The following is a 13,569-nucleotide window of genomic DNA, read 5'->3' as shown; positions in this document are numbered from 1 at the left end:
CTTCTCTGCAGTGATCGAGAAGGTCTTGAACTTCTTATCCAGCCTCAGAATTCCCTGATATGCATGCACTTTGGATTCACAACTCTCTGAAGTGGGATTTACGAGGCAGCAAATAACCATCATACAGTTCATTCATCCAGGCCTCCATGCGGCCCCGTTCAGTGCTGGTCTGAGCTCTTCTGGCACAGCTGTTTCCCCCCGATTTTCTACATAATCCTCTTTTTAAAACACACGTTATCTCATATAAAAGTATCAACATAAACTAAACCATGAGAGCATTTCCTGTGTGTGAATATTTGCATGCTGCTTTGGGGTGTGGGATGTGGGGCAGCATTTTCATCCCTGAGACAACCCTACCTCACCTGAGTCATTCAGCAGATGGTAATCTTAGGACATTCAAGCGATGTGGGAGTGGCATCCTATATCAGAATCCTGCTTAGGTTTTGACCTGTTGAATCAGTCTATGCCTTTGAGAGATTATGAAATCCTTTAAACATTCTTATTCGCATTTACCTCTTAGAAACAGCCTGGTGCACACACATTAGAATCAGGCAGATTTGAGTTCATATTCTCACTTCTCCAACCTATTAGTTCTTTGACCTGGGCAGGTACTAACCTTCTCCACACCTCAGCTAACTCCCATGTAAAATGACGATCCTCACAGAGCATCATGAGGGTTGAGTGGAGTAACCAGAGCAAAGCACTCAGTCCCGTTCCTGCTGCTGAAGATGCCTGGGAAGTGCCAGCTTCCCTTCTGATCTGAGGTGGCAAGCTTCTTCCCAGAGTCAGGTGCAGGACTAAAACTGGACTCCATGCTTCCTATCAGAGAAACTTCTGGCCCTCTTCAGTCCTGACCATGTGATCTTCCCCACTAGGCAGGAAACACAATAAGCTGTCCTAATTTAGGGCAGGAGTGAAAACATGAAATAAAGATTTTCATGTGCTCTCACAGTAGTTTGACATCAATCTCCCCAGAGTAGGAATTAAGTAAAACAGGGTATTTGGCATCCAGATGTGGGTTAATCAAGGCTCCCTTTCTCTGGGTGTCCAAACTTCCCCACTTACTAGAGACTGAAAGTTTTCTCAGGACATGAACTCAGTTTTAACTCAGAAAGACGGGGAAACAGGGGCAGTGGGTCATCCTACCAACATTCTTCCACCTCAGGCAGGGCTCAGGTGAGCCCTGGACAGATGAGGAGGGATCTACCTTCTAGGCCTAGGTGCGCCAGGCAGGTAAGTGATCTTGGGTCTTGAATCCCCCAGGAAGCTGGGAGGGTGGAACCAAGTGATTCCTAGTATTACTTCCAGCCTCCAACGTCTGTGCTCCTGGCCAAGTGGTCTCTGCCCATCTCAGCAGAGGTCCACACGAACCATCTTTCTTTGGTTCCCCCCACACACCTACAAGGGAAACAGTATGAGAGCTACTTGGGCACCTTGGACATGCCCCCTTTCTGAGCTGTGGATTCTGCAGTCCTGCCCTGCCCCACAGTTTAGGAAGGAACACGGTCCTCAGGTGCTGATGTGTCAGCCTGGCTCCACCCAGTGTGCTGTTTACCTCCAACAGGGCTCCGGAGACAGCTTTGGAGACCACTCAGAAGAAACATTGCCACTTCTCCAGAACTGGCCTGTTCTGGTTCTCCATGTCTGAAAACTGGACTTCCTCTCAAAGCCATGGGAAGGCTTGCCGTCCCTAACCAACAACCTTCTGACTGGATATAAACCAAGCCCTTAGGTCTCATTTGTTATGTGTTCTGCTTTTTATTTAGTTTAGACATCAAAGCGTTAGGCTGCCAGGGTGAAGGGCCAGCAGAGATTAAAATTAACCTCTCTGGGGTTGCCTGGGTGGTTCAGTGGGTTAAGCATCTGACTTTGGCTCAAGTCATGATCTCAGTTTGTGAGTTCAAGCCCCGCGTCAAGATCTGTGTTGATAGCTCAGAGCCTGGAGCCTCCTTCGAATTCTGTGTCTCTGCCCCTCCTCCTCTCATGCGCACACTCTTTCTCTCTCTCAAAAATAAAAATTAAAATTAAATAAATAAAATAAAATAAACCTCCTCAGGAGGTGAAAATATTTGTCATTTGCAATTTGCATGTTTGATTCTCTGCTGCTTGATTCTTTTAATACTATTTGGACTTTGAGATTTGTTTGTGGTTCAGATGGGCTGGCCACCAAATAGAAACCAAAAACCATATTGAAGTTCATAAATTAGAGTCACAGCACCACTCACTGTATCTATTTCCTTTCTTCCCTTTCTTCCCTCCCTCCATCATCTCTCCTTCCCTTACTTCAGTGCCACCCATCTCTACCTGCCTATCATATATTTTATTGTCTATCCGTCTACCTACCTACCATCTATCTAAGTATCATCTATCTATCTACCTACCTACCTACCTATCATCTATCATCATCTATCCTTCTATCCATCCTTAGGGAATATCTGATCCCCTACTAGAATGTTCAGCCCATCATGGCAGGGAGCTTGGAGACTCCCCAGTGCCTCATATAGTATTTGGCTCCTCAGTAAATGCATGTGGGTAAATTCTGCCTGTTGCTATCAGAGGGTTGTCCTTGATCACCGTCAATATTGCCCAGTAGCACAGCTGTTTCAATACCACCAGGTGTACAGTAAGACGTGGGGTTAATTGGCAACATGGTGTCCTGTTTTGGCACTTGTGACTAAGAGTCCTACTTAGGCTGAAAAACGACGATACCACAGGCCACACTGAAGCCAAGATCCAGGTCTTTCCATTTCTGTTCCTATGGTTCAGACTGTTGCTAAGGAAATGAATATTCTATTTTGACCTAAAGACGAATAGTTATTAATGGTTTAATACATTCTCCCTTTCAGATAGCCTTCTAATTTTACAACAGTTTTCAAGGAGATAACATGAAGATAACAATTAATTGTAGAATTTGGGGTATTGTAGCACAATTAATTAGGAAAGTATCATTGGGTAGGAACACATTTTCTGATGTGTCTGTATTTTCTCCCTGTCAGCTGCTCCCAGATGCTTCCATGACCAGAATTGTAAGTTCCTGGTTTAGAACTCAGTTTCCTCCTTTTCAATGTTTCCACTCTGGAACATTTAAATATTATAAAAATCTATTTATTTTATTACTGAAAATACCAGCAAAGTTTAAACACCACTGTTCATCACTTCATTGCTTCTGTTTGGCTGAATTTTGAAAAAGGGTAACTGAGAGGTCAGAGCTCAAGTACACGTGCAGGAAGAAACAGACAGCTGCTCTGCACTGTTTCTAGACAGGACCTAAGAGAGCTTCCAAGGTGCCTGGGAGTTTTCAGTTGTCTTCATGGAAATGCAGAGTGGCTCATTTGTTCTCCAAAGAATGCCTGTCTTTGGATGCCAGCATGGGTATGGGCAAAAGCCACCGCAGGACTGAAAAAGAAGCCAGTCTGGCTCTTTCAGGGCAGCAATTCAGTGATCAAACTGCCCTACCTGCCTCCCTCCTACCTCTCCAGTCTAAGCAGACGCTGGCAGCAAACTTGGTATTTGTAGAGGTTGCCTTCCCTAATGAGTTCACTAACGTGAAAGGTTACAAACTGTACTTTCTTTTTATCTTTGTGCCCATTTTCCAATATTGACATTAATAAAACATGAGTGAAAATATTTTAAAGCAAAAGACTGATGAAACAATTAAAGAAAAACAACATGCTGAATATTCAGAACTGTTTATACTGCCTTCCACTTCCAGAGAGAGCCAGAGACTTCCACGCCACCTGACTTGCCTACAAGACTTCCTCATTTTTGCTGATAATCTCATATTAGGGGAAAACGGAGACACAAAAGACAGGAGTGATTACAATATGCACACTGGCTTCAGTGTCCTTACGCTGCACAGATTCATAAAGAGTAAGAAATGATAAAAAATACTTTATTTCTTTAATACAGAATACATAATATTGCACTCTAGTTGCAGGTAGTGTGTAGAAAAATCTCTTTAAAAACCACCATAACAATCACCTGGGCCTGATGTTTTATGGTATCACCAACTGTAACCATGGCATTGAACTTTGAACCTACTGAAAAGGGCAATGTTTAATAAAGCCTTCTTTTTATGTCAGTGTCAGTGACCAGTAGTTTAAAAACCGTCTATGAGGAAACTTTACAGTTACATAAGTACCTTTCAGTCAGGGGCATTGTTAATCTATACCCATATATTAGTGAAAAGGATACTGTCAAGCTATTTTCCTTGCTTTATCAATAATTATTTGTTTTCATTGTGTTTAATCATATTATTTTACATGTTATTCTTTCATGAACAAACGAAACTATTTTGCATTAGTAATTATTGTTATCCTTGTGAGAAGCAATTACAAGCTTTGCATTCAGACTGAGTTTCAAATTTGATTTTCTCAAAGTCTCCTAGCAGACCGGGGTAATTCAGGGTTAAGAAGGGACTTCTCCCCTCCCGCACACTTGGAACCTGACACTAAGGCATGAACCTGAATGGAGGAGACAGACCCTCAATGGCCCCTGTTGGAGCCTGGAGACATGCTGTTCCTCTTCTCCACTCCCACCTCCGAGATCTGCTTCTGAATTAGCTCAGGGCTGAATCCTTCCCAGTACCTCCACAGAAGCATAGATGCTTCTGGAAGATCTTGGTGCTTTTAAATACAACCAATTTGTTTATGTGGGTCTGGTGAGTCTGCGCCATTCTTATCTAAGGTAAATATGATTGAGGTGTCAGTTCATCCTATTCTGACAGAAGAAAGGCACAGAACAGTTTTACTTGAAGCACTGACATGTACAATTAATGAAACATCTGCAAATAAGGGAGCTGAGCATATGTAAAGAGCCTTTTAAAAAAACCTCCTCTCATCTTTGACATTATCTTTTTAAACCACAATCCATTCAACAGCAAAGCAGCAGGCTTTTTAGAGGAACAGTTGAGAGAAAATTCTTAAAGCATGGAACTGTTGTCTTTAAATAGTCTACAATGAGAAAGATACATCCATGGGCCAACAGAGCCTCCAAAAATGCATATGTGGGATTTATCTGAAAACATATCACTACAGTACTGAGTACTTTATAGAGTAGTGAGTACTCTGCTTACAGTCAGAAGTTGAATATTGAATGAAACAACATACACAAAAACAATACCAAGGAGAAAATGATTTAAAGCTGTACGATAAAAATTAAAACCATATGATATTAAGGAAAACTATTTGGAGACCAATAATGGTAAAAATAAATAGTAAGTAGCTCTAAGACAAACTCTCACAGTAAAAGTTACAAAATTAGAACACAATATTAAACAAGTACATGAACATATCAAAATGTATTGGTTTATAAAATGGTCTACCATTGAGAAGCCCATTTTTCTCCCCTCCATATTGTTCTCCATAACTTGTTCCTGAAGAGACAGATTTTGTTGAAACACAATAAGCTTCAAAAGAGTCAACTGGGTTACAAATTTTCTTTGGGTTGTCATCATTGATATAAAATTTATCTCCAAAGCCTCTAAATATAAAATATATGCAGCCTGGGTGTCAGGAATGGGCTAGGGTCACAGTAATTCCCTACTGACAGCATTCTGATCCTGGAGTCTGCCAGCAGTCCAGAGCCTGTCCCTGGTCTCAAACACATCCCTTGCAGAGAAGGTAAGCTGGTGCCGTATCTGGGATGTGTGTGATCCATGGAGGTGGGAATTAGGCATATGGGCATGGTGTGTTCCACGTAATCCATGGCTCTCTGCTTCGGACAGTTGGGAACCAGAGCCCCGTGGAGGCATGCGCTACACGGTGCAAAGGAGGAAGCTTGCTGTGGATGTGAGGAAAGGAAGTTCTCAATTCTCCTGCCAGCCATCGAAACCAGGGGTTTTAGTGGTATCAACTCTAACTTCTCTTTTAATGGCACGTCCACACGTCTGTAACCCAACAGGAGTGGCATCACTAAAATGACCTTGTAGTCCTCAACTTATTTTAAAAGTGCTTTTTGCAGATTAAGTGGCCGTGATGCTCATAAAATGGAGGTGTAAGTGTGAGTATGTGAGTGTGGGTTTGCTCTTGGTTAGCCACAGTGTTTAAGTAGAATGTACCTTCTCGTGATCACAGAATTTTGATTTAATTGGTGCCAAACAGTCCAATCTGATTGAAGGCAGTAAATACTACAATATTCATGCTTGGTTTTCATACTCTTTGCCTTTTTTTCTTTTTAAAATCAATTTAGATATCATTAAAATTCATCATGGCACCTCTTTGTCAACAAGCAAGGCAAAACATGCCCCTGAAAATATTTCCAAGCAGTTTTCCCCTCCTCTGCTGCCCTCTGGAAGCAAGGATAGGTCTACCTCAAGCAAGAAAATATTTCCCAGAGCTTCAGCTGTGTCTTCACAGCTACGGCTCAGCTGATTTCCGGGTCCCTTCTTCTCCATAGCATTTCAAACCTTCTGAATTATGTAAGCTCTTCAATGGGATGCTTTACTCCTGAGAAAACAGCAATCACGTGGCCACCTGGGTGCATCGGACAAATCCTGTGGCAATGAGGATGGCCCTGGGTCCCCAGTCATCCATGACATACTTCAAGGAGCCCCCACAGTCGGGAAGCCTTGCGTCCTGAGGAGTAAGGAAAGGCAGTGAATCAACACCAGTGAGTCCAGGCAAAAGTTGTAAAGCCAAAATGATACTACAAAGTTGGGTCCCTTAGTCTTTGGTTTTGTTGTATCTTCAGTATTTTCAATTGTGAAAAGAAGTTGGTAGCCTTAGCAGAGGCAGCTATCATCTGGTTTCTGTGAGAACAGTCATTCCCCTCAAGCCTTTTTATAGACTTTTCAAATTTCTGTTTGCCTCCAACTAGAAAAGTTATCTTTAATGTTGGTCAGGCCAGTGCTAATCATCACAGAGGTTGACAACAAACTGAAAAGAAGGCAGGCAGTCCAAATAAATACGTGAAGACTGGGAGATTTGCCCTTTTCACACACAAAGCTCTCTGAAAGGCCCAGGGGCTGGCCTGAAGACAGAAAGGGGTGGCCTTCTAGCTACTCGAGCCACTTGTTCACCTAAAACCCAGTCTCAGAGGGTGACTGGAGAGCTTCCCAGGTCAAAAAAGAAAAGAGCAGAAAGGCTGGTCCCAGCTTGCTCTACCCCCAGGGCATCTTTGCAAAGGAGGACACACAGTTCTACCCTACCAGCTCTCAGTGAGCTTCTGCTGCTCCTTCTTGTATCTAAGAGAAGTGTGAGAACATCTGAGCTTTTTGCCTTGAAAATGAACAATGTTTATCCCTAATTAGCCCAAAGAACAGAGTGCCATTCTTTTACAGCAATACTGACATCAGTATCTTTTATATTCTATGAGAAAGACAGAAAACCAGAGAGACCTAACTCTTGGCAGCCCTACCATTGTGCTGACTTGAAGGACAGGAAGATGACTAAACACCAGCAGATGAAAAGCAACGTTCATGAAATACACACTGGGAAACAGAATGCCCGAACTACCCATGTATAACTACTGCTCACAGATCCCCAGTGGGACTGCATGTGCATTCTGTATGTTATTCTCCAGTTCTGATATTTTCAACTTTGAAAAGTAAGCTTTTTTACTCTATTGGGTAACAAACTTTTGAACTTCTTATTTAATTTGTGATGGGATATTTTTATTTTAATTTATCTCTATTTACCAAAGGACAAAGGCTACTATATAAAATATATTTGTTTTCCTTCTCATTTAGAAAGAATACCTTTGTTCATCTCAGATTTTCTGAATTTTTCATGAAATCCTAAAATGAATCCATATGGATTCCCACACAAATATCCTGATAAACTAGAGAAAAACTACAGCTTGCATTATTGCTTCCACAGCTTCCAGAAGTCAAGAAATTAGCATCAGACAAGTAAGCCCGTGAAGACCCTTTTTGTTCAAGCTGTCAGATGACTCTCGCAGAGGGGGATAGTGGCTGCCACACTCTGTGCTTTGGGTCCTGTCTCTCTCTGCTGGCTCTCCTCTGAAGAGACCAACATCTGGAGGTGCTGAGTTGAGGGGCTGCAGTCATGCACAGAATTTGCACAGTCCCAGTGAGTTGAACAAAGCCCAGGGGACTCACTTCCTCCAGGATCACCCAAGCAGCCAGACTTTGGGTCTCCTGCAATGAAGTTTCAAAGAATGCGAACTACGGTTTTAGGGGAGCAAATTTGTGAAGCAGATCTTTCAGTGCTGGTGATTGTCAGTGACATACAGAATGGCAGGCGGTCACTTGGTCACACCCATCTCCCTTCTCTGAGCAAAAGCAAACAGCTCAGAAGGAAGATGACAGTTTCCCACTTGAACCAGTAAGATTAAGGGAAAGGGAAAACCACTCCTCTCCTGCATGGAGTCACCCTGGCAGTTTCCTAAATCTTCTGTCACTTTTCCTCTTGCCTCAACTACTTTTCTTTGTCATAAAAGTGAATGTTTTCACAAGCTAATCCAGCTTCTTCCATTTTTCATAGGCTTAAACCTAAAAGGGGCTTCAAAAAGTCACTTCACAGATGGATTCCTAAACTCACTTTCAAGGTCACTGCTTTGACATTGGAGATTGGACGTGAGGGTACATCTGGGTTGGGAGGGATAAGAATGGAGTCTGTTGGGGTGCCTGGGGGGCTCAGTCAGTTAAGCGTCCGATTTCGGCTCAGGTCACAATCTCACGGTTCGTGGGTTCGAGCCCTGCGTCAGGCTCTGTGCTGACAGCTGGGAGCCTGGAGCCTGGTTTGAATTCTGTGTCTCCCTCTCTCTCTTCCCCTCCCCCACTTGTGCTCTATCTCTCTCTGTCTCTCAAAAATGAATAAATGTAAAAAAAAAATTAATTAAAAAAAACAGAATGGAGTGTGTTGATCTTTACTGTGTCAGGTTTTATTTTGTTTTGTTTGTGCATCATCTTGTTACCTCAGCGCTATTTATACCCCCAATTCTACCTACTCTTTGTGTGCTATGGCAAGCTGGAGGGAACTTATTTATACATTTACTTTTTACATACTCCAATAGATAATGGTTTTGTTTTCCTTTTCTAGGTTCCAACCATGAAACACAGATACACAGACTATTAACTATACAGAATCAAAAAAGTAGAGAGGTTGGAAATTATCTGCCTATCTGCCTTCCTTTTATGGACAACAGAAGGCTAAGGCGCAGGAGTAATTCTAGGGGAAGACACCTCCCAATTCCCCCATTTAGTGCTCTGTCTACTAACCATGTCCCTCTAGAACGAACCATGCCAGTCCCTACCACTCTCCTCCTCGACACCAACGTGTTCATGGCAGCTTCGCGGGAACGTATTCACCTCAGTTCCAGAAGATAATTTGTGAAAAATACAATGTGTTGTTCTTGCTATTTTTTAATTTAAATTCTCACTGCCTATGTATTCAATCACATTCAATAAATTATGTGGAAAAACTTAAGTCACAATTCTTCTGAGTCCAATCTATTTCTCCTTGTTAATTTTCACGTCTGTGCTAAGGCCATGGCTACTCAGGGAAGTTATGCCCTTCTTCAGTCCATAAACATGTCTTCTAGTGGCCTCCCCACCATTCCTAAGACTGACACTGTGTCTTCACTTAGTTTATATCAAGGGCAGACAAAAAACTTCCATCTCATGATTTAAAAAAAAAAAAAAAAATCGATAGCAAGTTGTCATTGAAGGGTAAGAGAAAAAAATACAGTGCAATGTTTAAATTCTTGGGTCTTAAAGAGAACCCTGAAAAGATAGCTTCTCTTCTCCCTTCACTACCCCCAAAATGCCCTCACCACATGTGCCTGGAAGGAAGAGTAGGTGTCATAAGGATAAACATTCCTTAGTTCCTCAGTGAAAAATAACTTGAGAACAACCCTGTACTACTGCTGTCCAAGGGCAGGAAATTTATCTCCTGTATGATCATAAAAGGCAAATAAACTACATAATCACAGCTGTGTGGATTTCAAAGACACCCAGTTATAACTGGGTCCAGTTCAACAAACAGATGTCCCTTCTTGTGAACTAAGACCCTCCTTAGAAAGTTCTCAAAACAAACAAAATTTAGCCAAAGGGAGACCTTGGCAGCCAACTGGATGCCAACCTGGTAAGATCCTGTAGAGTCCTCCCTGTCTGACACGCTCGACGAAGGCCTCCAGGACCATGCACACAGCCTTTCTTTCTGCTGGAGGGGAGGTGGCAGTCCCACCCTAGGGTTGCAGGTGGACCGGTAAGCTCTGATGCAACCTCGGGGTGCCTGCAGTTCAATTCCCACAGACCCTAGCGCTCTCGGGCTGTTGTCAACACAGGAGATAATCGCTCTCTGACTGAGCATTTCATAACTCTAATTTCTCCTCTTATCAGAATTACCATTCCAGGGAGTCAGAAGCAAAACACTCAAAAGAAAGGGTGCTGGGTCTTCGGGGACCTGGGTTGGTGGCTCTTCCGCTCCTCAGCGGCAGTCCCTTGGAGGCAAGAACCTCCGTGTCTCAGTATCTAGGGTCCCGTGCAGCGTTAGAGAACTGGCTCCATCCAACTCGGCCAACCCCACCAACCCTCACAGACACCCCTCCGGGCTTTACGGTTGCACACCTGCGGTCCAAGTCTCCCCAGAGCGCGAGCTGTCACGCCGGGCCCTGCAGCCCCTGGCCGGGCGTCTCCCGGGCTTTCTTACAGGTGTACAGCCACTTGATGATGCGGGCGTTCCTGTCGACGACCGACGTGGTACTGGGCACCTGCTCGGTCAGCTCCTCCTCCTGTAGCCCCTCTTCGCCGCCGCTGTGCCGGGAGAAGCCGCTGTCTGAGGTGGCGACGCTCACGCTTCGAACCTTGAGGGTGACGCGGTCCGACCCCGCCGAGAAGTTCTCCCTCCCGAGCGCCTCCACCACCTCGGGCTCCAGGCCGCAGAACTGGAAGAAGGTGTCAAATTCCGCCAAAGACGCGGAGCAGCGGGAGCTGAGGTCCGACTGCGAGCGCTGCAGCCCCCCGCGCCTGGCCCCGCGCAGCTCCGGGCCCCGAGGCGCAGCCCGGACTCTGCTGGGCGTCCCAGAGGGCGCGGGGGACGCCGGGGGCGAGGGAACGCCGGGGGCCGCGGAGGCCGCCGTGGAGCCGGGCTCGGGCTGGACATCCCCCTCGGGCCCGGCCCTGACCTCCCCTCCCACGCGGGTCGTCTCCGGAGGCAGCGGCGTCTTGTCCCTGCCCGGCCCCTGGAAGAGCTTCCTCACCAGGCCCCCCATGGAGGTGTGGGCGCCCTGTCCCCGGACGAAGTCGCATTTCTGCCGGTAGATGACCAGCGAGTCAGGCCTCAGAGGCTTCCGCGCAATGGCCCTGCGCGCCACGGCACCGGGGACGCGGGCCGGGGGCCGAGGGTCGCCCGCAGGCCCTTCGCTCGTCCTGGTACTGCTTCCCTCGGGAGCAGGGCCCGGGCCGCCTCCGGGCGGGCCCCGTACGTACTTGGCGCGGTCGGCCGCCAGCCTCTCCACCGCGCTCCTGCGTGCGGGCACCGCCGCGTCCCGCGCCCGGGGGGCCTCGGGGACCCCGGTCCGCCTCCGCTCATTCTGGGACGCGTCCGAGGCTGGCAGGGCACGCATCCTCCGGACTCTGCTGGTGCTCGGTGCCCCGCGGACACCCCTCCGCCTGCGGCTCCCGGGCGTCTCGGGCCAACTCCTAAGTCCGCGCCGGGCGGAGAATGGCGCCCAACTACCAGCCTGCCCAGGTCCTGGGTCTGAACTAACCCGAATCCACACCTGTGGGCGAGCGGCGCCGACCCCGCCCCGCCCCGCCCCGTCGGCCCCGCCCCCAGGCTCCGCTCCGCCCCGCCAGCCCCCCACCTCCTCCCCACCCGGCAGCTCGGCTTGCAGCTCCGCCCCTCGCCGGGCCCCGCCCCTCACCTCGCCCCGGCCCCGCCCCTCACTTCCCTCCGGACCCCGCCCCTCACCCCCGGCCTGGCCCCGCCCCTCACCTCCCGCCGGGTCCCGCCCCTCACTGACCTCGGGAGCCCGCCCTTCACCTCCCGCCGGCCCCGCCCCTCTCCCCCCGCTGGGTAGGCACGCCAGGTCTTCAGCAGCACGTCGCCCTGCACAGCCAATCAGCGGAGGGCTGCGGGGCCGACTGCGTCTGGTGGGCTGCGCACCTAGGAGAGACTGTAGGGTGCGGGAAAGTCTAGGCTGTCTCCCAGGGCGGAGGAGCCGGGGGCAACCGAGTTTGTTCAGCCCCAGATATCAGCAGCCTCCTCCCTGCCAAGGCTGCCTTAGGTCACCGCTGGCTGCTGCCATTTCTGGCGTGGGGGGAAGGCAGAGGGACCAGGCTGCCCCCACCCCTGGGCAGGTGTCCTACATCCTTTGAATTCTTAAAGTGACCTCTGCGTGTTTCGAAACAACTTTGCTTAATTTTCTAAGCTCTACTCCTGAGCACGTACTTTTATCAGAAAGGAGACGCATATAAAAAGAAAGAAGACGAATCGCAGGACAGGGTTAGTGTATGTGTTAGGTAAAAAGAATGTGGACGCACAGCAGGGACCTGAATCGAGACCAGACTTGGTCACTGGCCTGCCATGGGTCGAACCCCGGTGGCCAGACCACCGGGTGCGGAGACTCGGGAAAATAGCAGGCTGGTGGCAGAGGCAAGGCTCCAAGGAGTTGGAAAAAAACCTGACAAAGTACCAAATAACTGCTGTTTTTACTGTAACCGAGGCAACGGGGAAACTGGTCACCAGGGCAGTGTATCCACTTAGGAATGCTAAAAGTGCAAGAGGAAATAGTTCCAAAAGTTGGACAAAGGACAAGAAATATCAGCTGGACGAGTGAAATGTCCACGTTATCTCTTATGTTAAAGCCACCTCCAAGATACGCTGACCTTTCGAAGTTGAGGATGAGTGTAACGCAGCAGCCCGTGAATGGCGGACAGGAGGGTTCCTAAGGTCTGGGGCAGATTTCGTTTCACCTCTTGAGTCCCAGTGGATACCATAAGGGGCTGGTAATGGGTCAGCAGTTGCAGCACCGACTGACCACCATGCCCTGATGATTGGAGAACTGCAGCTGGGTTGTGCCAAATGGGTCCATAGACCTTAAATCCCTGTGAGGCTAAATCCCATAGTCAGGGATAGAAGCCCAACAAGAAATCAGGTCTCCTGAGAAACAGACTAACCAGATAGTATCCTGGGAAAATGTTATACTCGTGGGAAAAGAAGACTGATATACTAGGTAAGGGGGGTGGGGAGGGATAGAGTAAGAGAGAGGCTTGGAGAGGGCAGGTGCTGTGTTGGACACATTGTGACTACAGTGTGATACTCCTGCTTGGTGGAGAGAGCTGGTGTCCAGCCTTTTGTCTGCTTAGGCAGCATGGTCTCTTGTCACTCAGAGGGAAAACAAAAACAAAACAAAACAAAACAAAAAAAACCTGTGTTTAATTGCTTAGTCCAAAGTGACTACCTTGTCTAATTTGAGGCTATAAGGTTGGTCCTCTCGGGCCCTCTGGTTCCTCATCTGTAAATCAGAACTCATTATATCCACTTTGCTAGGGCTTTTGTTAAGTCAATGAGATTATGTACATAAAGAGCTTGGCACTATGTCTGGTACCGAGCAAATTTTCACCAAATGTTAAATTTATTATTTTGGTGATGATGGTTATAA

General features: G+C 47.2%; 1 protein-coding gene and 1 long non-coding RNA gene across 2 annotated transcripts; one reads left to right on the top strand and one right to left on the bottom strand.

Moving 5' to 3' along the window:
- Positions 1-3,876: 3,876 nt before the first annotated feature.
- On the bottom strand, positions 3,877-11,705 carry FAM110C (family with sequence similarity 110 member C). Its single transcript, XM_045447909.1, has 2 exons — positions 10,532-11,705; positions 3,877-6,575 (listed from the first exon to the last, which is right to left on the bottom strand). Exon 1 carries the CDS (start codon positions 11,527-11,529, stop codon positions 10,564-10,566), a length of 966 nt encoding a protein of 321 aa, XP_045303865.1. The 5' UTR covers positions 11,530-11,705; the 3' UTR covers positions 3,877-6,575; positions 10,532-10,563.
- On the top strand, positions 7,409-9,166 carry LOC123581712. Its single transcript, XR_006703954.1, has 3 exons — positions 7,409-7,505; positions 7,818-8,030; positions 9,003-9,166. It is a non-coding gene; the product is annotated as an uncharacterized LOC123581712 (long non-coding RNA).
- Positions 11,706-13,569: the final 1,864 nt, after the last annotated feature.

The sequence above is a fragment of the Leopardus geoffroyi genome, chromosome A3, assembly GCF_018350155.1.
Source record: "Leopardus geoffroyi isolate Oge1 chromosome A3, O.geoffroyi_Oge1_pat1.0, whole genome shotgun sequence".
NCBI lineage: Eukaryota > Metazoa > Chordata > Mammalia > Carnivora > Felidae > Leopardus > Leopardus geoffroyi.
The sequence above is the reverse complement of the archived record's forward strand: the minus strand, read 5'-3'. Positions and strand labels throughout refer to the sequence as shown.